This window comes from Camelus dromedarius, chromosome 3, assembly GCF_036321535.1.
Source record: "Camelus dromedarius isolate mCamDro1 chromosome 3, mCamDro1.pat, whole genome shotgun sequence".
Taxonomy (NCBI): domain Eukaryota; kingdom Metazoa; phylum Chordata; class Mammalia; order Artiodactyla; family Camelidae; genus Camelus; species Camelus dromedarius.
The window spans coordinates 104,388,831-104,416,469 of NC_087438.1; the positions used below are offsets into that span (position 1 = coordinate 104,388,831).

The window sequence follows — 27,639 nt, forward strand, 5'->3', positions numbered from 1 at the left end:
CTTTGTGTCTTCAACTTTTTCATCAATGTCTTACTGACTTTTGTTTGTTTGTTTTTTGGTGGGGGAGGCAATTTGTTTGTTTGCTTGTTTATTTAATGGAGGTACTGGGGATTGAACTCAGGACCTTGTGCATGCTAAGCATGCACTCTACCACTGAGCTGTAACCTTCCCCAATGTCTTATTGTTTTTAATGTAGAAATGTTTCACCTCCTTGGGTAAATTTATTCCTAGATATTACTTTTGATGTAATTGTAAATGGGATTGTTTTCTTAATTTCTCTTTCTGATAGTTTGTTAGTATATAGAAATGCAACTGATTTTTGCATATTCATAGTGTATCCTGCAACTTTACTGAATTCATTTATTAGATATAACAGTTTTGGTGGAGTCTTTAAGTTTTTCTATATATAAAAAATGCCATCTGCAAATAGAAATAGTTTTACTTCTAATTTGGATGATTTTTATTTCTTTTTCTTGCCTAATTGCTCTGCCTAGAACTTCCAGTATTATATTGAGTTCAAGTGGTGAAAATGGGCTACTTTGTCTACTTATGAACCTTAGAGAAAAAACTTACGGCTTTCAATATTGAGTATGATGTTAGCTGTGGGCTTGTCATATATGGCCTTTGTTATGTTGACATAAGTAATAAAGTACTTCAGTACTCAGTTTGTTGTGAGTTTTAATCAGGAACGGATGTTGAATTTTGTCATATGCTTTTTCTGTGTCTATTGAGATGGCTGTCTAATTTTTCATCTCCTCAGTTTGGATTTGTCTGGTGTTTTTCCCATTACATAGGGTTTTAAGTTTTTGTGAGGCTAGAACACTATCTTTCTGTCTCTCTATTAATATATATATATATAAACTTGAATGTCTATTGATATCTCAATCTCTTATCCACTACCATAGGATGGTGGATTTTTCTAACTTTCTCCCCTTGCAATATACACAGCTTCCCAGTTTATCTGGGAAGAGACATGAGCCAGAAACCTGGCTCCCATCAGCTGTTATTCATTTCCTTATTTGTTAAATCCCAGTATTTATACATTGGTTTTAGAATTGTTTAAATCAAAATTAATACTGTATTGTAGTTCTTATAACATCTACAAGTAAAATTTATGATGAGAGTACAAAGAATGGCGAGGGTAGGGGGAATAAAAATACACTATTTAAAGTTCTCACTTTATACTTAAGTCCTTTAAATTTCTGTATAAATTTTAGAATCCATTATAAACACTCAAGAAAAGAAATTACTGAGATTTTTGATTGGGATTGAATACAGTCTGTATATCCATTTGTAGAGAATTGATATCTTCACAATATTGTCTTCCAGTGATGAATTTGGAATATCCCTCACCTTGTTTAGGTTTCCTTTAGTTTTGTTTAAAACCATTTTATGGTTTTTGCTAGGGAAGTATTTCCTATATTTTGAGGAACTTATTCCTAAATATTTTTGTTTATTGTGTTGTTGAATATGGTTTCATATTAGATTTTTATATTTATGTATTAGTTTTTTCTATAGAGATAAACTGAATTTTCTCTATATATTGACCTTACATACACTAACTTGATAAGTTTATACATCGGTTGAGTACTTAGAGAAGCAGGCATCAAGACAGAGATTAAAAGTGCCAAGAGATTAATTGATAGACAGCCTTAAAATATAAGTGGAGAAGGAGTGTAAGTAGTTCGGGAAAGCAATTATTCTATGATGCACATCTGACACTTGTGAAAGGAGATAGCAAAGGCAGAAATAAAGGATAAAGAGACCCTCAGACTTTAGTGAATGTCTGAGAAAGCCTCAGTGACCCATGGAAGAGCATTGTTTCAACTTAAGCTATGTGGCAGATCTGGAAGTCATTGAATCTGGTGACCACCGAAATGTGCACTGCTCATAGCTGATCTCCCTTGAAGGGAGATCCAAATGATGTACCACTTGGGCTGCCATGATTCCCTGTTTCTGCTACTCTGTCTACTTCTTCATATATGTTTGGGGAGCAACTGCTCCAGTGTCCAGTGGGCCTGTTTTCCTGAGGGTAAACTAAGAAGAGGGAAGTTAGTAAGATAAACTCTGGTCACTGTTACTGCAGTTAGTCTTGGAACCACAACTGGTAATCAGTATCACCCTTTTGTACAGTCCATATTAATTCCACTTATCTCAGCTATGCTGGTCTCAGTGGCTTATTTGCTGGTGTAAGTCAAGCCATCATTCCTGAGATATTTGAGCCCCTGGTAACCATAACTTTTCTAGGCTGGGTTTACTGCATGTACCATTTATAGTCACAATTGGGAAAGGTAGTAGCAAGTGACATCCATATGAATTAATTGTTATACACATATTTCTTCTTGTAAATGTACATCTCTTCCTGTTGATTAGGGTCAATTACTCCTACCAAGATAAATGACTCTTCTTATCAATTACTATCCCTAGAAGTCTGTTGTTTCAAGTGGTAGTTTTAGTTTGTTTTTCAATGGGACTCCTGCAAGAATGTGCTTTATTTGGAGACCAGTACCTCTAGCGAGCACAGTGCCCGAAGTTACACAGACGGGAAGTATAAAGTTCCCAGTGGCATATTAGGAGAGATGATTTGTGGGACCACTCCTATCGGAAGATTGATGTGATCTTATTGGGGATGCAATAACATATAGTTGTCTCTAATTCAGTATATACTGTATTCTGAAGGATCCATACCTGATCCTTGCAGAGAATTGTCTCTGATCTGGTGCCTAGGCTATGCCTTCAGCAGGTCATTCCGATACTCTAGAAGGCCAGTAGCTTCTGGTTGGTGTTCTATGTGTTACAACAATTGTATCCCATAGTCATGAGCCCATTCCTGTGACATATTTGCTGTGAATGTGGGTGGATGACATGTTGTGTAGGGTCCCATGCTTGTGAATCTGGTACCCTGTAAGCTCCTTGATAGTGTGTTCGTTGAGACTTTGCAAGCTGGAATTACAAACCCAAACCTGAAATAAGTGTGTGTTCCTATGAGAATGAACTATTAGCCTCCCAAGAGTGGGAGAATGGAAGGAACTTAATGTGGTCAGGTTGTCACCACGTTGATAATTGGTTGATAATTGGACCTGAATATACCTATTCAGGACACATTATTGATCTTTGTTGCTGGCCAATTGAATGTTCAGAGATAGGAATCACTAGATAGTCCTAGATAAATAAGGTTCATATGCTGGCCCCATGCGTAGCCCCCATCTCTGCTACAGTGGCCACTTTATTCATGATCCCATTGTATTTGTACTGCTGTGTCTGAAGGCAAAGCAAACATCAAATGTATAAGTCATTCTGTCATCGTGGTTATTCAGTGCCCTTTTCATGATAGATGCTTTCTGTTTGGCGTTAATATGTGATATAAAGATCTTCTTACTCATGCATGTGCCAATATGTCCATCCACGTGTCTCTACTACAGCCTTTCCTTTCTTTTCCTATATATATATAATAAATTATATATATATATATTTACATATATATATAATTTATTTACTTATATTTATTTATATATATATATATATACTTTATTTATCTATTTTTCCCTCACCACAGGCTTCTACACAAGGTTGATGGTAGACTCTGTCCATTGTGTGGCTATAATGCAGCTGTCTCTTACTTCCAGCTTGCGCTGACATACCAACCCACCCATTTATAAACCAAGGTCAAGTTTTTTATACTTTCTTCAGGTAATTTACAGGACCCACCCCTGTGGTGATGTGTATGAACTGACTCATACAGAATCTAAGGGAAATTAGTAAAATTGTAAGATCTGTCTTCCCCTTTGTTTCTAATCCTGCCACCAAACTGACCTTAGATATTTCAGAAAGCATCCTTACACAGAAATGAAACTCTAATCCGTATTTTTTGATGACTGGTGTAGCCAAGTAGTCAATATTTTTTAATTAGTTTTTAACTGGAAGAGGCAATATACATCTGGATTGATTTGTCCTAGGGGTCAAACAACTCTTTTATTTTTCTAAGTGTTACAAAACAATTTACAGGTTTTTGTTTCCCCAAGTGGATCCCCTCTAAATTCAGTATCAAGAATGTTTGTTTTTGTTTGTTTGTTTGTTTTTAACTCCTGCAAATAGAATATTATACTGACACAAAGATTCTTTTGGATGTACTTGTTTGAAAGAGTCAAAAGTGTATAGAGAAAAAAATCAATTATGCACAAAATGATCATTATTTGGACCATGATATGTTTTATAAAACATGGTTATTTTTATCACACGTGGTAAAATAATTCAAAATTTCCCCAATCACTCACTCATATCAGGAACTGTAAGATAATGCAGAGTTTTAAACATTCCTGTTGTATAAAATTTAAAGTATTTGCAGAAGAAAGAATCAGACGCTGTAACTTTAGTTGAGAAAACTAATGGGGCATATACTGATTTAAAATTAATCATAGTTCAAGCTACCTCAATAGGAGTTTCGAATTATTAAAACAATTTTAGATAGAAAGTATGGTATGGGTTTGGAAGTGCACAAATAAAAACATAGGATATAATTCAATTAACTCTAAATGGATTAAAGATTTGCACATAAGACCTGAAGCCATAAAACTCCTAGAAGTAAATATAGGCAGTAAGTCTTGGTGGTGATTTTTTGGATTTGACCTCAAGAGCAAAGGCAACAAAAGCAAAAATAAATAAGTGGAATTACATCAAACAACAGTTTCTGCAAGCAAAGGAAACCATCAACAAATGCAAAGGCAGCCTATGGAATGTGAGAGAATATTTGCAAATTATGTATCTGATAAGCAGTTAATATCTAATATTTATAAATACAAGGACTCATACAACTCAGTAACAAAAAAAAAATCCAATTAAAACATGGGCAGAGGATCTGAATAGACATTTTTCCAAAGAAGACATGAAAATGGCCAGTGGGTACCTAAAAAGGTATTCAACATCAGTAATCATCAGGGAAATGCAAATCAAAACCACAATGAGATATTACCTCAGACTTATTAGAATGGCTATCAATAACAAGGCAAAAAATAACAAGTATTGGTGAGGATGTAGAGAAAAGGGAACCCTTGTGCACAGTTGGTGGGAACGTAAATAGGCACAGCCACCATGGAAAACGGTATAGAAGTTCTTAAAAAAGTTAAAAATAGAACTAACATATGATCCAGTAATCCCACTTCTGGATCTATATCCAAAGGAAATGATATCAATATCTTGAAGAGATACCTGCACTCCTTTGTGCATTGCAGCATTATTTACAATATGCAAGATTTGGAAACAACTGAAATGTCCATCTATTGATGAATGGATAAAGAAGATGTGATATATGTAAGTGGAATATTATTTAGCTTTAAAAAGAATGGAATCCCTGGTATGATACAATGTGGATGGACTTTGATGGTATTATGCTAAGCAAAATAAATCAGACACAGAATGACAAATACCTTATGAGCTCACTTAAATGTGGAATCTAAAAACAGGAGCAAAAACACAAAACTGAGCTCATAAATAAACAGAACAGATTGGTGGTTGCCAGAGGCAGGGGTTGGGGGAGAAAATGGTTGAAGGGGGTCAAAAGATACAAACTTTGAGTTAAAAATAAATAAATGGGATGTAAGGTATAGCATGGTAACTGTAGTTAATAATGCCAAATGGCATATTTGAAAGCTACTCAAAGAGTAGATCTTAAAATTTCTCATCATGAGAAAATAAAATTTGTGATTATGTATGATGACTGATGTTAACTAGACTCATTGTGACCATTTTGCAATATTTACATATATTGAATTGTTGTGCTGTACATCTGGAACTAAAACAATATGTTAATCACTCCTTAATTAAAAAATAGGACATAATATTACCCTGTTGACAATTAGCAGGGCACTCAATGAAGTAGCTTTAGAACTCCTAATTTGTTGCATAGTTTTTCTATCAGTAGATAAGTAAATCCACTGATTTTATTGTGTAATCTCTGATTTTGTATGTCCCACTTTCTATAGGAACTCTGGTTGCAAAATAGAATATTTATCAACTGAAATATTAACTCATTATGAAATCACTCTTCTGATGAAAGCTCACAGATCTATGTATTTATATAGTTGTAAAGCATCTTCAAGCCTGCCAACTTCTCCCTTCTCCCTAACAAAGGGATTTGTGTGAGAGAAAATAAACACTTTTCTGTGCTCTAATGCACTTGACTAATATAAACTTAAAGAATCTCAACCTCTTTGTTTTACTAGTGGTTCTTGTGCCAAAAAATCTAAGGGAGGTTTGCTCTCTGAATATGCACTGATGGATTCTCATTCCATATTCCTTTTTAAAAATCTTTTTCCTCTCCTGTTAGTTCTACTCGAGTGGTATACTAATAAATGCCACCTGTGAGAGGGTATCAGTGCTCAAATAGTGCGAGATATGTAATTGTACCTTGCAGTTTTAGTACTCCCTCCAAATATCTTCAGGAACACCATAAACCTTCTAAATGCTATGTTGCCCTATCAGGACACTATGCAAAAATGGGCACATACAGTACTGAGTATCCTAAGGCTCCCAGAAACACCCTGGCAGATCACTGTGTGTCCTTCGTATGATCTTCCCACTTTTAATGTTCTGCCCACTGTCTTCTTTCTTGGATGAAATGCTCCTTATCTCTGCCCTCTGGGACTTTGCTTTCCCTTTCCTCTGCTGCCTCCTGGTGTGGAATTTGTTTTGACGGACTCAATGTGTTTCATCTTCCAGGATCACACTGTGCCAACCCTTCTCACAAAAGGCACTTAATTAGTGCCTCCACTTGGAGGTGCATTATCTCTCTATGTTCACCTTCTTCTGAGGTGGTCCTTGATGACTTATCACTTTCCAGTCTTTCAAAAGTTGTGCTTTGCTGATAAGACAGAGCAGAGGACATGTGGTTTATGAGGCAGTAAGTCAATCCACAGTCCATCAGGAATGATTCTGTGTACTTAGGAAGATCACACCTTAAAAAGTGAACACAAATTCCTTGTTCCAGTTTGTCTTCTAGAAAGTAGGGGAGAACCTTTTGTTGACATCTTAATTTCTATCAATTCTAAATCAGTGCTTTATTTTTCTTGAGCATTTGTGGGGGTGGAGTGAGAGAAGAATAAAGGAGCTAAATTGACAGCTTCATTGAAGGCTTCTCAAAGAAGCTGGCCAAAAAATAAAATAAAATCCAGGCTTCTCTCTGTAGGGAATATGTCTGTGAAATGCATGAAAAGGATCCATGTATTTTATCCAAACAGCAGGTGCCTCTATTTCTTTCCAGAAATGGTTTCACGTTGTAAAGCTGAGCTCTTTGAGCTCCTCCGTTCTGTTCATCCTTGACTCTGACTTATGGCAAGCCAACTTCAGTTCTGGTGTGTACAAGAAGGGCTCTATGTCAGAAAAAACCTCCACGATAACTCTAGTGACCCTAGGGACAAACAACCTGTTCTAAACACCATAGTTGTCCATGGTTGTTAGAAGAAATTGAATGTGTGATAGCGTAAAGGGAAAGCAACTTGAAGGGGAGAAGTTATGAATTTGTTTCCTGTTTCATATGTTCAAAATGTTTGTCTTGAATAAGTAATTTCTCCAATCTGCATATGAATTGAAATAAATGAGTTAATTTAACAATACTTTGAAAGACTACTATGCATTTAACCCTATTCAAGGTGCGTTTAATCTATATTTAAACAATGATCCCCGTCTTCGTAAAACTAACCTGTTAGTAGAAGAAACACACAGTAGCTAAAGACCTAATAAAGAAGTAAATTTTATAGGATACTAGAAAATAACGATTGATTTTTTAAAAACATAGGTTGGCTAAATGGGAATTGGGAGTGTTGGGATAGACATGTGGGTATGTAATAAAAAATAGTCAGGACAGCCTTATTAGGAACTGGCATTTGAGCAAAGACCTTATGGAGGTAGATTTAGCCAAATGTTTATCTGCTAGAAGAGTATTCCAAGCAAAGGGAAGAGCTAGAGTACAAGCCCTTAGGCTGGGATGGGTCGCTTGGCATAACTGAGGTACAGCAAAGCAGCTGGCATCCCTAGCATGGGTGAAGCGGAATGAACAGGGGTGAGAATAGTAATAGAAGTTAAATGGCAGGGAGGGTCACATCATGCAGATGACTGTAGGCTGTTTCAGAACATCAGCTCTTACTACTTCTGAAATAAAAAATTATGACCGGTAGTCTCCACTTATAAACTGGTAAAAGTGAGTCATATCTTTCAGGGTCCCTTGGTAGATTCGTATGCTTTTTGTTGTGGTTTATGTCCTTATTCTCATGCAATTACCAAATGCCTGCTCATCTCGGTTTCTTGACCCCATGCCCATTACATGCAGGCTAATACCTTAAAGAGAAAAGTCACATAGGATACTGGACTTATTTCAGTGTATTCCTCCTTTATCTGAGATCTTGGTCTCCCAAGTCCTGGCTTCACTGGTAATTCTCTGGTGCTTTCAGAAATTACATATGTATATATATACATAATATACATATATGTATATATAGTGTGTGTTGTACATATATCATTTTATATAATATATAAAGTATAAATATTTATATAATAAATTATATTTTTAATCAAGTTTTTCTAGTTATTTTCAAAGAATTGTTTTGATACAAGGTGATGTGTTACAGCTGAAGGCAAAGGTTTCTCTAGAGAAAGTGGAGGGTCTACTTAGATTTGCTCATTATGCTGACTGCTGATGCTTTGTTATGAATGTGCAATCACATGATTCGTCCGGCCATCCCATGTGTCTGACATATTTTATAGTTAAACATGAACTTCTCAACTAAATCTTAAAAATACCTAATGGTTAGAAAATTCCTTATCTCTGGGAAAAGTGGGACTCAACCACCTTTCATGTTTCATCTAATTGTAAGATTTAGTGGTTTCAAGGTTCTAAAATACTAATTGTACCAAGTTTTCTATTGAACTTCTGAAATTTATTCTTATTTGTTTAAGATATAAAATATTTGTCATTAAACATTCTTTTGAATAAAAATGTTATATGATGTATATTTATTATATTAGTTTCCATTCTTTAATGGAAACCAGGAAGATGTTTAACACATAATAGAATTTCATATATGGAAGTGTATTCCAAATATACACCGTCATAAGAATAATCTGAATGCCTTTACATAATAGTTTCCTGAGGTCACACCATTAAAATGGATTAGAATTTCCAGGACAGAGTTATTGGGTCACAATGGATTAACAAACCTACTGCATATACCTTATGATCAGGGAACTTCAGAACGTAGAATGTGTGTATGATTGAATGAAATGCTGTATCCAAATAGAAATCCTGTGAGAAAGCTGGTGTTTGGGAGATATTTACCAGGCAAGACTAATAGAAAGTTGCTCAATGAATGTATACATAAATGAAAGAAAAGTCATATATAGTAACTTCCTATTCATCCATCCTATCCTTAAGTTACTATAGGCAGTTCAAAAACAGTGTGACCAAATTATTTCAAGCACTTGTAGAAATTCTATCAACAAGCTATGCAGTATTTTTTTGCTTTAGGTAGTAGATGCACAAGAACTAGTGTTTGTCAATGTCTGCATTAAATCTCTTTTTTAAATTCACCATATATAATTACATGCCTACTATATACCTGCCTTGGTGACAGACAGTAAGGACAGAATGGTAAGCAAAATAGATAAGGTTATTTGCCTCAAGCAACTTGCACTCAATCAGTTAACAATATTCCAAAAAGTCAATTTGAACTCATATTGTTTATTTGAACACTGTCTCTACCATAAAATAAATGTTTATCCTCATAAGCATGCTTTTTTCCAGCTTGGGCCATTGGGATCTCTTTCATTTGGCCAGTGTCTCTTTGACATGCCACCATTCTTTTGTTATTTGAGGACTTCCTTGTTTTCTGGCAGTATAGCATGCCCCAGTCTCAACTTGTTTATTCCTTGCCCGCCTCCTAAAATTGGCCATTTCTCTAGGACTTCTACTTCATTTAATTGGAGAATAGGATTAGAAACCAGGATCTAAGTGTTAGGTAGGCTCTCTGCTATGGGAATACCATTGTTTCTAGGGTCTCTCAGCTAACAGAGCAGGGAAATATATGTGCACATACTATCTCCAGTGGACAGACAAACAGAATCTGGGTCCACTTTTCTAAAGTTTACTACTTTCAAAGGATCCGCTCCAACCACCTGGAATCCTAATTAAGGTCACCAAGTCCCTTTTTGTTACCCCAACCCAAAGATCAGTAAGACATAACACGTGAACAGAAGGCCTAAACATGTGAGAGAAAGTGCAGGTGTGAAGTCCTCTTTACACACATAGAAAGGCGCTACGTGCTCTCCCAATCCTCTGAAAAGCCTGCAAGAATGTGTACTGCATTAATAGAAAATAGACACTTTTGAATCTCAGTGTTTTCTTCAGGAGAAAAGGAACTATTATTTCTGGAAAGAATGCTATGCACCAGGGCTACCTCCCTAGATTCCCCACATGACCTACCTCACACAGAGAAGGTGGAGAAGACAAAGGTGAACAGCTCAGGAGATTGATTATCTTGTTTGATCTTTCTCCTGGTTCACATAGGTTCAACTGAGCAATTCTTTCATCTGTGAGTGAGGCGCTTGATGGGGGTAAGGCAGATGGCCCAGGGCAAATTAGACACAGGCCATTCAGTGTTATGCCTAAAGGCTCTAAAAGTTGGAGAAGATTTGAGAACAATTTGATCTAATAAACCCAGAAATATGGGGAGGGAGAAAGGTCATCAGAGTGGTTACAGATTCTAAGATGAGGAAGTTTTCCAAGGAAGTGGCCTAGAAAGGGGTGAGAGAACCAAAGCAAGAAAAAGAAGAGTCTGGGGAACTGTAATTAGACACAGACATTACCCCTTGGGAATTTTCTCTCCTAGAAGCACATCCGGCTCAAATGAGTTATTCATTTTTTAAAAATTTTAACCTTTTATTATCAGATAATTATAGTTTTAAATGAGGTTTTAAATGTTTATAAATTTACCCTCTATAATAATACATTATAATTCCTACATACAATCATGCTATTTCTACTATCCAAACTATCTAGGAAATTGTTTTATTTTTATGTCATCTTAGAGCTATTTTGTTCAATTATAATGTGTATACATTAAGAGTCAAAATAAAATTGTTAGAACAAGTTAATAGATGCACAATTTCTGTCTTTTATACTTTCAAGTATTTGCACCTAAAAAAAATCTTCCTATTTTTTTTCCAAGTCTTCTGTGTGAAGAAGTTATTACTGTCTGATTAAATTAATTCATAGGTATTTTGTCTTCTGCAAAATGATAACTCTGGAGTAAAAGGTAATTTACAAAATGTCATAACATAAAATCTACCTTATGAAATTTAGTATCATATGGAATATAGAGATGGAAAGAGAGAGGGAGGGAGGAAGAAGATGAAAGAGCTTATTTCAAGTGGTAATGGGTGAGCCCTGCACACCAAGCCTGTTACTTCAATTTAGAAATCCTCAAAATAAAGCTGGCTTGAAAATGGTGAACTAAATAATCATTAAGTTCTCCTATCTAATACTCTGAAATCAATGATGTTTAGGAGAGTGTTTTAGAAATCGAAGATAGAGTCAAGTTTATGGAGGACAATAAAAGCAGAAAAATGGATCATGGAATTCCATGCAGGCAGGTAACGTTAATGATCTGGAAAATCAAAGAAGCCATAACCCTTAAAACTGAAGGCAGCCTTGTAATCATATCTTCTAGCTGTATATAGGTGGAAGAATATGGCCACCAAATGGATCCTATCCATAAAGAAGTCAAAGACAGACATGCTTAAATCATCTCATGTGGGGAGATATATACCAATATCTAAATTACAAAGTTGAATATTGTGCTTATTGGAAAATCAGATTCATTTATACTCTAGGTAATAGTTTGCCTTACTCTTCAAGTGGTCACAAGGCTGTACTTGCCTTAAAGCAAATCATCTTATCAGATGAAAGATAAATTATCAAGTGCCATAAAGAAAATTCCTTAGGTTCTTCTGGCAAAAAGTTCAAATAATTAACAAGACAGGAGAACTAGTCTGGTTCAAATAGCTCAATAGGAACATGTAAAGCAAAATACATTTAGAAAGCCTTTATAAAAACTCTCAGGAGGAAAAAACTCCCAAACTCAGTCTATGAAGCCACTATTATACTCTGATACCAAAACCAGACAAAGACACTACCAAAAAAATAAAATTACAGGCCAATATCTTTGATGAACACAGACACAAAAATTCTCAACAAAGTATTAGCAGACTCCAGTAACACATAAAAAAGATCATACACTGTGATCAAGTTGGATTCATCCCAGGACACAAGGATGGTTCAACATATGCAAATCAATCAATGTGATACACCACATCAACAAAAGAAAACACAAAAACCACTTGATCATCTCAATAGATGCAGAAAAAGCATTTGATAAAATTCAACACCCATTTATGGTAAAAACTCTTACCAGAGAGGGTATAGAGGGAATGTATCTCAACATAATAAAAGCTATTTATGACAAACCCACAGCCAACATAATAACAGTGAAAAGTTGAAAGCCTTCCCACTAAAATCTGGAACAAGACAAGGATGCCCACTCTCACCACTTCACTTCAACATAGTATTGGAAGTCCTAGCCATAGGAATCAGAAAATAAAAAGAAATAATTCGTGATATTGAGCATTTTTTCATGTGCCTATTGGCCATTTGTATGTCTTCATTGGAGAATTGCTTGTTTAGGTCTTCTGCCCATTTTTGGATTGGGTTGTTTGTTTTTTTATTAAGCTTTATGAGCTGTTTATATATTTTGGAAATTAAATCTTTGTCAGTCACTAATTATCAGAGAAATGCAAATCAAAACTACAATGAGGTATTGCCTCACACTAGTCAGAATGGGCATCATTCAAAAGTCCACAAACAATAAATGCTGGAGAGGGTGTGGAGAAAAGGGAACCCTCCTACACTGTTGTTTGTAGGATGTAGTTTGGTGCAGCCACTGTGGAAAACAGTATGGACATTCCTCAAAAGACTAAAAATAGACTCACCATATGATCCAGCAATCCCACTCCTGGGCATATATCTGGAAGGAACTCTTAATTCAAAAAGATACATGCACCCCAGTGTTCATAGCAGCACTATGTATAATAGCCAAAACATGGAAACAACCTAAATATCCATTGACAGATGACTGGATAAAGAAGTTGTGGTATATTTATACAATGGAATACTACTCAGTCATAAAAAGAATAAAATAATGCCATTTGCAGCAACATGGATGGACCTAGAGATCGTCATTCTAAGTGAAGTAAGCCAGAAAGAGAAATACCATATGATATCACTCATATGTGGGATCTAAAAAGAAAAAAAAAAAAAAAGGACGCTATGAACTCATCTATAAAATAGACTTGCAGACATAGTAACAATCTTTTGGTTACCAGGGGAAAGGGGGTGGGAAGGGATAAATTTGGGAGTTTGAGATTTGCAAATGTTAACCACTGTATGTAAAAATAGGTTGAAAAAACCCCACAGGTTTCTTCTGTATAGCACAGGGAACTGTATTCAATATCTTGTAATAAACTCTAATGAAAAATGAACATGAAAAAAAATGAAATTCTTGAGTTACAGATGAAAAAACATAAAACCTACTGCGCATTCTGATCCACCAGTCTGTCTCCACTTGTCTAATGGGAAATGAAAAGAAGCAATCCACTGATGCAAGTTTCAAATCAGACATCTGTCACATGCTCATTTTCACTTTATCAGTTTAAGTATGAGAAACCCAGTAAAATTACTTGATAGCAGTTGTTTCCTGCATTTTCTGGGATCTGTGAAGTGGTTTAACTCAGGACTGGAAATTTTACTCACCAGAACAAAAAAGAAATGCAAAGAAAATGATGTAAATAGCTTCGATTCATGATGAGAAGAAAGGCATTTTATCAAATCTGTGGATGAAAACTTCAGAATGGTTTATAACTCATGAACAGGGAAAAATCCTGATTTTTCTATGAAGAAAAAAACAATCCACAGTCCACACATGATGAATTTCTTATTGGTAAAGGGACGGTTCCAGCCCCCTGGATTCCTAATTTAGGTGAACCTTTTCTTTTTCTTCTCTAAACCCTCACAGGTGACCTGAAAGTTCCAAGATAGGTGAGAGAAAGCCTTGGACCAAGTCCTGTTTGTACAGGCAAGAAGCGGCTGCCTACTTCCCCAGCCCTTTCCATCAGCTCATAAGGAACCTGGTACATTTAAGGAAAATGAGCATTTGGGGCAGCCCTCACAGCACTGCTGCACCCTCACTGGGGCTCACTCCCTAGTCCTCACCTGAACTCCCTGACACAGGGAGGCCATAGAGAGGGAGGCCACCGCCTCTGGAAACTGGAACTATGTGCTTCACCTTCTTCCTCAATCTTCCTTCTAGCTAAGTTGCTCTTATTGGTAGTGGGGAAAGAGAAGGGCCAGGGCAGACAAAACAGAGCCATATTCTGTGTCGTTGCAGGGGGCTGTCAAGTAGATCAGAGGGATGCTTCACAAATACTTCTCAACAGATCTTCCCTCAGGTGGAGGCTTGGGGACAACTTGATCTGATGAATCCAAAATTATAGGGAAGAGAGCTGGTAAAAAAATTTTTCTAAGATAGAGAAGTTAGAGATTCTAAGATAGAGAAGATAGTTGAAAGCTTTCCAAGCAATTGAGTTGGAAAGGAACAAGAGAATTAAAGCAAGAAAAGAAGAGTTTGATGAACTGTCATTAGATATGTACTAGATAGACCCTTGGTAGCTTTCAATACCAGAAATGAATGGTCTTCAATTGAAACTTTCTTTTCTTTTTCAATTTTTTTCTTTTTTTCCTTTTCTTTCTCTTTTTCTTTCTTTCCTTTCCTTTCTCTCTTTCTCTCTTTCTTTTACTTTGAGACAATTGTAGATCTACAATTGTAAGAAGTAAGACAGAGCAGTCCATTTTAACCGCTTTCCCCTAATAGTTTACATACATCGTGAAAAACTGTTATTGTACAATTTGACAACCAGTACTTGATATTAGCTAAGACCTTTTTAGGAGTCTCACCACTAAGACTGTGGAACAAGTGTTTGTCGTTGAGGCCTGGGCAGTGGTATGTTTTGAAATTTCCAGACCAGTCAGGACCAGTCAGCTTTGAAGCCTGGGCCAGAGCTCAGGCTGCGAATTTTCTGGGGTAGAAGAAAAATAGAAGCTGGGGAGTTAAGTTGAGAGCAGATGAAGCAATGCCCTAAATTTGATATTCAATAATTTTATCTTTAACATAGGTAATTGAAGACACTGGAGGCTTTTCAAGTAAGTGAGATATTTGATCAGAGTTACCTTCTTCCTTATTAACTAATCTGCTTCACAGTCTGAGTCATTGGAAAGAGCTTTGGCAGTTGAGATAGGGTCCAAACTCTATCTGTCCTTTACTAATTTTGACTCAATATTTAGACTTGCTAATATATACTTTCTTATTTTAAATATGAGAGTAATAATTCCTAACTCCTTTGCTTGTCTTAAATGTTACAGGTAAAATCCTTAAACTGTCTTCGTTTAAATTGTGTAGTTGGCAAACATTTGTCACTCTGATCCTACCTGCTCCTTTTTCACAGTGAAGAAACCCAGTATTTAGAAAGAAACATTTAAGGTATAGCCCAGTGGTAGAGCACATGCTTAGCATGCATGAGGTCCTGGATTCAATCTCCAGTACTCCATTAAAAAAAAAAAATTTAAGATGAATACTTTTCCAGGCCAATTTAATCGAAGGACCCACAAGTAGTAAAGTGACTGTTAGTCTCTTTGAATTATTGATTTAGACACCATCAGAGATGCTTGTAATAGACCATTTCTTTTGGGGCAGGATATTTTAGGGAAAAACAAACTGAAGCCTAGAGGTGAAGTTATGTGAAAGCTCTTTATATATTCCATACACTTATATATATTTATTGACAGAGATTAAGAGCAGGAGAGATAATCTCTGACTCACAATTGGCTTCTAAATTTACCAGAAAAGGAAATGTTAGGTGTGTGGATTTTTTTAATACAACTTCACGAAGAAAAAAAATGTATATCTTATTCAAATTATGTCAGAGATGGTGGTAAGAAGGAACACACTATGAATTTGAGAAGATAGACATTTTAAAAGACAAAGTCTAGGAACTTAGAGCAGTCTTGATCTTTCCTAAGTCATTATTACCATTAAGTGGGGGGCAAAGAAACTCACCACTCTGGGCAATAATAGAGATGAGCTACTTAACTTAAGCATGCAAAGACACCAGCTAAGATTAATACTGGACCCTCCCCTAGGTGAGTGACTAGTACGGTTTTTTTTTTTTTTTTAAGAGGCCACATACGCTTAAAAACTGAATTATTTAAGTCCAAATTTCCTAAATGTTCAAAAGTGATTGGATTCTTCTAATAAGTATCATACCACAGGAGAGACCAAAGGGGTTTCATAACAAAACCAGGAGATAAAAGTACTGGGCTAGAAACAAGGACAATTCTTTGTAAACCATGTTTCTAGAGGTTGGAGTGTGATGCTTGAATTCTTTCTCACGGGAAGGGAAGTGCGTGTTGAATAGAGAATGAGCATACTTGCAGACAGAACATGATTATAAAGTTGAGTAATCACTAACTGCCAGGAAATTTCTTTTTTATTAATTTAATTTTCATGATAAAAATGCGTATATTTAAAGTGTACAATATGATGATTTCTATACATATTTACATAGTAAAATGATTATTAGTCAGGCTAATTAATATATCATCTCCTCACCTAGTTATCATTTTTTGTATGTGATGAGTACACCTGAAATCTACTTTTAGAAAATTTCTAGTATTCAGTATTATTAAATATAATCATAATGCCATACATTAACTCTCTAAACTTATTCATCCCACATAGCTGTAACTTTGTGCCCTTTGATCATGTGCCCTCCCCATTTTCCTCACTTCCCCACCCCTAGTAACAACCATTCTACTCGCTGCTTCTATGTATTCAACTTTTTTAGATTCCACATATTAGTGAGATCATGCAGGGTTTTTTCTTTCTGTGTCTGGCTTATTTCACTTAGCATAATGTACTCCAAGTTTACCCATGTTGTTTCAAATGGCAGGCTCTCCTTCTATTTAAGGCTGAATTATGTACGTATATAATATATATAAATGTATGTATTTTCACAATTTATTTATCCATTCACCCATCAACTGACACTTAGGTTGTTTCCATATCTTGGCTATTGTGAATGCTGCAGTGGCTGTGGGAACACAGATATCTCTTGAAGGTACTGATTTTATTTCCTTTGGGTATATACTCAGAAATGGGATTGCTGGGTCATTTGGTGGTTCTCTTTTTTAGTTGTTTGAAGAACCTCCATACTGTTTTCCATAGTGGTTGTGCCAACTTAGATTCCCACCAACAGAGAGCAAGGTTCCCTTTTCTTCACATCCTAACACTTCATAACTTTTGTGTTTTTGAAAATAGCCAACTAAACAGGAGAAAGGTGATACCTCATTATGACTTTGATTTGTATTTCCCTAATGATTAGTGATGCTGAGCACTTTTTCATATACTTATTGGCCATTTGTATGTATTCCTTGGAAAAACGTCTAGTATTCAGTCCTTTTGCTTATTTTTTTTTAAATTGAGGTGTTTGACTTTTTGGCTATTGAATTGTATGTGTTCCTTATACATTTCGGATACACATAACCTCCTTATTAGATATGTGGTTTGCAAATATCTTCTTCCATTCTGTAAGTTATCTTTTTTCTTTTGCTGTGAAGAGCCTTTTTAGTTTGACGTAGTTCAACTTTTGGTTTTTGCTTTTGTTGCCTGTGCATTTAGTGTCGTACACAAGAAGTCATTGCCAAGAGTGGTGTTAAGGAGCTTATTCCCTATATTCTCTTCTACGAGTTTCATGCTTTCAGATCTTACATTTATGTCTTTAACCTATTTGAGTTATTGTGTGCATGGTGTAAGATAAGGGCCCAATTTCATTTTTTTGCATTGTGATTATCCAGTTTTGCCAACATCATTTATTGAACAGACTATCCTTTACCTTTTGTTGAAGATCAGTTGACTGTATATATGATTGTATATGTGAGTTTATTTCTAGGCTCTCTATTCTGTTCCATTAGGGTATGGTTCTGGTTTCATGGTAGTACCATACCATTTTGATCACTATAGCTTTGTAATATAGTTTGAAACCAGGAAGTATGAGATCTTCAGTTTTGATATTTCTGAAATTGCTTTGGTTCTGTGAGGTCTTTTGTGGTTCCATACAAATTTAGGATTTTTTTTCTATTTCTGTGCAAAGTGCCATTGGAATTTTAATAGGGATTGCATTGAACCTATAGATGACTTTGGGTAGTATGGGTGTTTTAACAATATAAATTCTTCTGATCAATGAACACAGGATATCTTTCCATTTATTTGTGTCTTCTTCAGTTTCTTTCATCAGACTTTTATGGCCTTCATTGTATATATCTTTTGCGTTCTTGGTTAAATTTATATTTAAATATTTTATTGCTTTGATGCTATTGTAAATGGGGTTGCTTTCTTAATTTCTCTTTCAAATAGTTCATATTGTATATAAATGCTACTAACTTTTCTATGTTGATTTTGTATTCTGCAAATTTACTGAATTTGTTCTAAAAGATTTTTGGTGGAATATTTAGGGTTTTATACATAAAAGGTCATGTCATCTGCCAACTGAAGCAATTTTATGCAATGTATTGTAATGGTGCATTTATGAAATCTACATTTGTCTAAATCGAAAAATTTTACAGCACAAAAAGTAAATCCTGATGTATGTAAACTAAAACATTATTTGGGAGGTTGGAGGATACCTAGGTAGAATGCAGATGGTAACAAATTAATCTAAAATGATCTAACTGTGTTACATGTGTATGAAATAACCTAAAGGAAGGGGGTAGGGGAATGAGGTGCTGACCTAAGTAACTTTAGTCATAAGTGGAGTCCAAGAAAAAAGGCAGAAAGTACTCCACATAAGCACTGTACGCTAGTGATAAAGTTATTTTTTTTTCCCCAAAAGTGTGCAGGTTAACAATTCTGATACTACCATACCTGAAGACTCATTCTGTTGTACATTTTCTTTGGTGAGTTTTGTGTCAAATTTTTCAATATAATGAGTTTAAAATTTTACCATTTTCTACTTCCCAATCAATTAGTATTAACTTACTGGATACTTGTAAATCGATGATTTTATAAAGATATTTTCTACAATCAAAGCAGAGATTAAAAAGTTAAAAAATAAGAAAATAACACAGTTTATGGAAAAAGTACTCACATCTGTTTGCAGTAGAAATTCTTATTTATTGCCTATTTATTGCAATTAATAAGAGGATTTTTGTGGCATTAGTAAAAAAAAAAAAAAACAACCTAAAATGAGCCAACTATTTAAAATGTTTTATTTGAAAAAAAAACTGTAATATGCTATTTTTAATAACCTCATACTCTACTTGACAATATAATTTTTTGTGTGTAAATTTTTAAATGAGCCGTCCTGCTACTGGGGAAGAGAATGTCTTGCATGTATTTACTAAAACAAGAAAAATATATTAGCATTCTGTCCTACTTTTGGGGTTCTAGCTAACACCTCACAGCTTACCTTATTCTGAAATGGAGGGACAGCTTTGAGCTTCAAAGGCAGATAAGTTGTCTGCAGAGGGATTCATGAGTCCACTTCTTAGGTAAAGCCTTGACTTTAGTAGATTCAGGGCTGGCAAACAACAAATTAGATGGTCAAGCATTGCCAAAATTAGAACACATCACCCCTCCTTACATTTTGCATTTCACAATTGTGGAATCTGGGCCTCTAAGGGAAAAAGAATTTAGTTAAAATTCTTCAGTTAGAGATGAACAAAGACCTAAAACCTACTGCCCATTCTGCCCACCAGTCCGTTTTAGCTTCTCGAATGTGGGAAATGAGGAAAAGCAATCCACTGATGTAATTATTAAAAAAGGCATTTGGAACTGTTTCAGTTTACTAGCTTAAGGATTACAAACTTCATAAAACAGCCTTCTCTTTTTTCAAAATAACAGGAGTTACTTCCTTCATTCTCTAGGATATGTGGTATTTTGCCCAAGATTGAAATTGACTGGCCAGAGTAAAAAAGGAAATGCCAAGCTAATGATGAAAATAGCTTTGATCCATGGTGAGAAGAGGGACATTTTTTCCAGGCTGTGGAAGATACCTGTAGGAGTGTTTGTAACAATGGTACACACATTAGATGGAAAGAAACCAGAGCCAGGTTCTCGAAATTTCCTCCCTTCTAAAGGAATTGCTCCAACCTCCTAGAGGACTATACCTTTTTTCCTTCCCCCAACCCTACAATTCAATAGAACCTAAGTCATTATTGGAAGGCTTCCCCAGAGATGTTTAAGAAGGTCCAGGAAAATAACTGTCAACAAACTGGAAAGCAGCCCTCCTGGCCACTGTACAAACCAGGAGCAGCCCTCCTGGCCACGGTACACACCAGGACTGCCACCCTAGAACCCCAACAAGTGACCTGACCTGCCTCACAGGGAGAAACTGGGGAGTGGTGGTGGTGACTCTGAGACAGTGGCTGTCTTGTTCACCTTCCCTCCTCAGCCATCTCCTTCCTGCTCAGTCTGTTTCATTGGTTGGCTGGTGAGGAGTTTGACTGGGGTGAGCTTGATGGGCAGGGCAGATAAGACTCAGAGGTATGCTGTGTCCTCCCTAGGAGCTGTAAAGGAGGTCATGAGAGATGCTTCACAAGTAATTGTCAATCTTCCCTCAGCAGGAGGCCTGGGGGACAACTTGATCTGATGTACCCAGAAGTATGGAGAAGGGTCAGAGATCCTAAAATGGAAAAGGCAGGTGAAAGCTTTCCAAGCAAGTGAGTTCAAAATGGTACAGAGAATCAAGCAGGAAAAAGAAGAGTCTGGGAATGATAATCAGATAATTCAGGGCCTGCACCCTAAAGATTAAAAAAAAACTACAGGCATGTTAGAATTCCGTGGGAAATTTTCTAGAGTATGAACGCAGTATCCTGCAATCAACAGTGTGAACTGGTAGTTAGAGGAGGCCTGGGCAGTGGGACTTTGTAAAAGCTCCAAGAGGAGTCCCCTGTGCAGCCAGGTTTTGGAGAAGCTTGTCTTGGGGACGGGATGCGAGTATATATATTTCTAATTGAGACATACTGACATGCAACATAGAGTAAATTTAACGTGTACAACATGATGATTTGATAATTTATATATTGCAGTGATACCATTGTATTTTTTATTATTTTTTAAAGCTATTTATTTATGTATTTATTTTATAATATCATTTTTAAGTTGAAGTATAGTTGATATACAATACTACATGTTATGGGTATACAATATAGTGATTCACAATTTTTAAAGGTTATACTCTATTTATAGTTATTATAAAATACTGGCTGTATTCCCCATGTTGTACAATACATCCTTGTAGCTCATTTTACCCCTGATCCTTTGTACCTCCTAATCCTCCACCTCCATCTTGCCCCTCCCCCTTCCCTCTCCCCACTGGTAACCAGCAGTTCCTTTTCTACATCTGTGAGTCTGTTTCTTTTCTGTTATATTCACTAGTTTGTTGCATTTTTTAAGATTCCACAGGTAAGTGATGTCTTATAGTATTTATCATTCTCTGTCTGACCTATTTCACTTAGCATAATGCTCTCTAAGACCATCCATGCTGTACTTACCTAAAACCTCGGTCATGTCACTTAATTCTTTTTTTCCGTTAGTAAGAACACTGAAGTTTATAATACAGAATTGTTGACTATAATCACTACCCTGTGCATTAGCTCTCCAGATCTGATTTTTTTGGAACAGGAGAGAGTGAAAGCTGGGGAGTAAATCTGGCAGTGAATGGGACATTGCCTTAAGTTACATGGTTCCAACTGCATTACATGGGACATGGTAAAAATTTGTGCTTTACATCAGAGATGCTTGAGGGACACTTTGGAGATATTTGAGGCTCTTTTTCAAAGGCAGAGATTCATTCATTGTTAGCTTCTCCCTAATTAAATCATCTCCTCAGTCAGACTCAGTGGAAAGATCACTGGCAGGTGAAGGATGGAGTACAAATCCCATCTGTCACTGAGTAACCTGGACTCAGGTTCAACCTTCAGAATCCACAGTCTTCTTATCATAAATATACCCATCTTATATAATTACGATAAATAGGGATAAAACAAGAGAAGTCCAAGTGTCTATGCTTTGAGCAAACACCCAAGTAATATATTGTTTGTTCACCTTTGGGAATTTAATTATAGTCACCAGAAGTATTCATGTGTTTCAGCCCACTAACCAACCAAAGAAAGAAAGGGTATTTAATAAAGATGATATTATTTAACATTTTATTGACTGAAATATCTGATTATAAATTGCATTACATTTTCTGTTATCAATGGTTTTTCAACTGTCATGGAATAATTGAACATAGAAAATAAGAATTGCTTATTTGCAGGTTCTTAGAGTTGGAAAAATTCTTCAACATTCTGTTCTCCATCTTGTGTACCTTAGGGGGCTTTGTCTGGTCATCTAGGAATTCAAGGCCTGACTGAGAGGACTCATCGCTTGTAGAATCCACGGCAGCACAGGATTGCAATAAAAGTCATAGAAGTGTGCGCCTGAGGCAGTCAGCACTCACCATAATGACTAAAATCGAATTTTCCACTATTTTCGCTGTAAAGGAAGAAAAACAAATTATATTGTAAAAATAGGAAAATCACCTGATCTTGCACTGAGTGCTTCTCGGGGAGGAGCACCTGCACGTGAGGCAGTGAGAAGAGGCTGTGCTCCATTCCAGGAGCAGCGGGGCCCCTCGGAGCCCCCAACCCTGCCCAGGTCCTCCTGACCAGGCGCTCCTCGACTCCTCCTGACTCAGCCTTGGAGCCCACCCAGGCCAGAGAGAGGATGGATTTGCCATTGTTTGAGTTGCTCTCTGTTAGAGAAGCCACTTTGGGGATTAACTGAGAGGAAACACCTATGTGAGAAAATGAGGTAGGAAGTAGCCAGGCTGGCTGAGCCTGGGACTGCAGGCTCCCTCTGGGGTAGGGGACAGGAAGGGAGGTGGGGTGATGTGTCCTGAATGCCATGGAGTTCAGGAGACCAAGTGGACCATCAGAGGAGTTTCTTCCTGGCAGGAAGTGCTCAATTTGAGGGATTTAAATTTCTGTAGTCAGGCTGGTTTCTTGCTCAGTCCTGCTCCCTGTAGCTCGGAGCTACATTGTGGAGATTATCATTCAGTGTCTGGACTTCAGAATTACATTCTATTGGTCACCAGACTGCCGTTAGTAAGTCATAATAATTAAATTAAGTTAAATTGATTCCTGCTTTTGCAGAATATCCTGGAGGGGTATGGTGAGAGGTGAAATCAAAAGTACTTTTAGAAATGAGAACTTCAGGGAAAGGTACAGGTGTGTTTTCTGTGGCTTTTACAGAGAGAGCACAGTTATTTCCCATTTACACTGTGTCTAGACTATCGGAAGCATGGGTGTTCCTCTCATTTTGTGGTGGTTTCTTCATTATTTTGGAAGAGTCAGTATTTAGTCTTGTGTTCTTACAGCTTTTCACTGCAGAAAACGCATCTGTTGGAGTAAGTTTGGCCATTGGTTGCACAGACTGGATCCATTTCTCTGGTGCAATAATGTAATTGATCCACATACACATCACAGTTTGGCTATTAAACATAAAGAGACAACAAAATTTTTCAGATAATGAATTTTTGGAATAAAATGTTCTTTGTTCTTAATACAGTATGCTATGCATCAAAATGGAATGTATCCTACATTGAGGTTTAAAAATAAACATCAAGGTACTTACATAATGCTTAGGAAAAAATTATTGATATATTTTTACAACTCCAGTGTTATTTTTTTAAACATAGAAATGGCTGAATGCTCTTTTATAATTTAGCCTCTCTGCCCCTACTTCTCCTCATACCTGGGTCAGATTTTCCCCGTTATCTCAGAAGAAATCATAACCCTGAATTGGTTATAATTCCCCTGTCTCACTAGTTCCACTACTAGATAAACTGATAGTTTCCGATTATCACCATATATGTATGTATTCATATATGTGAGTATGTGTGTTTATAACCATGGACATATATATGGAATTTGTTTAGTGATGGCAGTAATTACACACATAATTGTGTGTATTCTTATGTGGCCTGCTCTTTAAATGTCTTTTGATACCACTATCTATTTAGATGTTTATAACTGAAGGTGATACTCTTCACCTCCATATTTCAGTCTGTGAGTATATGAAAACTATTATATTTTATTCGTGTATGAAGAAATTAGCTTTTTTAAACCCTCTTGTTTTGCTAGGATAAGCAATTCTACTTTAAACCCCCTTTAACAAATCTTTTCGGATGCTTGTCTAAAACAAAGTTTATGCCCAATAATAAACTTTTGAATAATGGGATATTTTTACCTTGTCTGAAATGACAAATGGTTGTATATGGCTGTAAGATTCCATTTCTAGAACTTAGTATAATAATACTTTTTTTCTTACTTTTTGAAGGATTATTCTGTTGTATATTTGATAAAATTTGCTGTTTAAACTTAAAAAAAATTTAAAGTTTACCTTTTTCAATTCCCAAATTAATCAGTATAAACTTACCTTTTCACGTGTGTCTGCTGAAGGTGCAAAACCAGTTTCTGCAGCCAAGACACAAAAGGAAAATTTAAAAGAAGAAGAAGAGGGGAAAACAATCAGTCTTTGGTGGGAAGTACCTATATCTTTCAGCAGCAAAGTACTATGTAAATTGCCCAGTGAAAATCCTGTAAGTAAGGAAGCGAAGCTTTTTGGCAGTATCAAAACAGTAAGTTCACCATATATAACTCCAAATTTGGAAACAGAATTCGAAATTCATCTCACTCTGTGAAAAGTAACTTTATGTATTGTTCACTGATCATGAAAACCTCCTGTGGAGATACTATAGTTTTTCTTTTTCTTTTTATAAATGAAACATACTAGTCAGAGAAGACAGTGCCTTGCTTAATGCCACTTAATATGTGTTGTATGAAATCACTTACTATGACAAAATTACTACTCAATTAATTAGTACTTAGCTCGAGAATCACGGATCTATCCAATACCTCACAGCTACTTTAGTTTGCAATTCATGGGCCACCTTGTGCTTTCAGATAGATAAGCTGTCAGCAGAGGAGTCAGTGAATTCTCTCCTTACACAAACCCTTGACTTTAGCAGACTCAGAGCTGGCAAACAACAAATCAGATTGTTGAGGAATACCAGATCTAGAAGACAGCATTACTCCTGACTTTACTCTGTACTTAGCAACCAAAGAATCTGAAAAGGGGGAAAAATGAGGTAAATGTCTTTAGTCAAAAATGAACCAACAGCTAAGTTCTACTGCTCATTGTAACCCCCTTCTCTGTCTCCTCCTTTCTAAGGTGGGAAATGAGAAAAAGCAATCTACTGATGCAATTTTTTAAGAGGTACTTGGTAACAGGACCCATTCATTTTGCCAGTTTAAGTATTAGAAATTCAGCACATCAAGCTCCTCCATTCCTGGATAATAGCAGCTGTTCCTGCATTTTCTAAAATGTGAATTGCTTCATCCAGGAATGGAAAATTAACTCACCAGAATAAAGAGGAAATGCCAAGGCAATGATGAAAATAGCTTTGATCCACGATGAAAATAGAGACATTGTATCAAGTCTGTAGGAGAAACACATAGGAATGTTTATAACACACGGCACAAGGACAAACTGCTGATTTCCAAGTGTAAGTTCCTTACAGATAAATGAACTGCTCCACTCCCCTAGGTTCCTGATTACAGTGGACTGCTCCCTTTTTCCTTTTTCCCAACCAACAGGATCAATATGACATACATGTGAACCGAAGGCCTCACAGAGACTTGAAGGAAACACCAGGTAAGTCCTCTGCCCATTTAAGGAGCTGTTTACTCTCCCAGCCCCTGGCTCAGCCCACAAGGAACCTGGCTGCATTTAAAGAAATACACACTTTGGAATTCCAGATTTTCCTCAGAAAATAGTAAGTTAATTCAGGAAGGACTGATCTGGAGCAGTCCTCACAGCAGTGCGACACGCCTGGGCTAACGCCATAGTCCCCAGCTGACCTACCTGAGACGGAGAAGACTGGAGAGTGAGGTCTCCGGCTCCAGTGGCTCTGCCTCCTTTGCTGCTCTCTCCTTCTCGGCGACCTCCCCCAGCTGAGGAGGCTCCCTTATGGGACTGTCGGTGAGGAGCCCTACGGGGTAAACCAGATGGCCCACAGCAGATACGACCCTGAGGTTTTCTGTGTTCTGCGTCACAAAGATGTCTCAACAGATCATCTCTCAGCAGGAATTTGAGACAGTTTTATCAGATGAACACAGGTATACGAGGAAGGGAGAAGGTCACAATGTGTTTTGAAACCCTAAGATAGAGATGTGAAAACTTTCCCAGCTCCTGAGTTGAAAAGAAAGGAGAATCAAAACAAGAAAGAGAAGAGTTTGCAGAACTATAATCAGATGCAAAGTAGTAAAGGTGTAGGTGTGTAACACTGGAAGCACATTAGCCTCAACTGGAGATTTGTTTTTTATTAAACTTTTCATTTTGAGATAATTGGAGAACTCATAAAGCTGTAAGCACTGCCACAGAGTTCTCATGTTCCTTTGAATCCATTTCCTCCAGTGGGAACATCTTGTAAAATTACGGTACAAATTCACCACCAAGAATGTTCAAAAAGCTCCGAGATGATGTGCTGTATACTAGAAATTGACACAGCATTTTAAACTGACTATACTTCAATTAAAAAAGAAAAAAGCTCCCAGATGAGTGTCAGGTCAGGGCAGCCAGCTTTGGGAACTTAAGAACTTAAGATGAGAAAGAACGCTTGTTAGTTTCAGGTGCACAGCAAAGTGACTCAGGTACACATACATACATACATAATGGGTGGTAGGATGGGTAGGTAGGTACGTGGGTTGGTAGATGGATGGAAGGGTTGATAGGCAGGATAAAAGGGAGAGAGAGAGGAAAGGTAGGAAGAAAGAAAGAAAGAAGGAGAGAAGAAAAAAAGAAATGTTGACGGGTAGGTAGGTTTGTGGGTTCATAGGTGGATGGATTGATGGGTGGGTGGCCGGTTAGGTAGGTTCGTGGGTTGGTGGATGGATGAAGGGTTGATAGGAAGGAAGGAAGGGAGAGATACAAAGAAAGGTGGGTGAGTGAATGCATGGATAGGTACGTAGGTAAAGGTGCATGGCTAGACAACTGGATAGGTAGGAAGAGAGAAGGAGGGAGAGGGGGAGAGAAAGAAAGAAAGAAGGAGAAAGAAAGAAAAATGCGTAGGTAGGTGCATTCGTTGGTAGATGGATGGATCGGTTGATAGGAAGGAAGGAAGGGGGAGAGAGAGAGGGAGGGAGGGAGAGAAAGATAGAAAGCAAGTAATTTTGCTATGATTTTTAAAATTGAAAGTTGTTAAAATTTTACTTTTCAACTTCCAAATGAACCCGTAGTAACTTACCCAATGCGTGAAACTTGATGTATTTGTAAAAGCAGTTTCTGTAACTAAAGAACAGTAAAAACATAAGAAGCCCGTACATATGTGGGTAGCATAAATCTATGTCAGTGACCTATTCAAGGAACTACAACTAATGAGGGA

At 36.7% G+C, this 27,639-nt stretch overlaps 1 protein-coding gene across 5 annotated transcripts in view; it reads right to left on the minus strand.

Annotated features, from left to right (window-relative positions):
• LOC105097008 (uncharacterized) overlaps positions 1–27,639 on the minus strand; it is a 269,473-nt gene that overhangs the window by 165,036 nt on the left and 76,798 nt on the right. For 2 of the 5 annotated variants that reach the window (XM_064484421.1, XM_064484422.1), the window contains exons 3-9: positions 27,502–27,545; positions 26,121–26,247; positions 25,619–25,695; positions 24,633–24,670; positions 23,570–23,685; positions 22,654–22,688; positions 19,618–19,728 (exon numbers count right to left, since the gene is read on the minus strand). In XM_064484421.1, coding sequence (XP_064340491.1) covers positions 19,619–19,728; positions 22,654–22,688; positions 23,570–23,685; positions 24,633–24,670; positions 25,619–25,695; positions 26,121–26,247; positions 27,502–27,545 — 547 coding nt within the window. In that variant the 3' untranslated portion in view covers position 19,618. The other 3 variants (XM_064484423.1, XM_064484424.1, XM_064484425.1) reach the window with 3 other exon arrangements.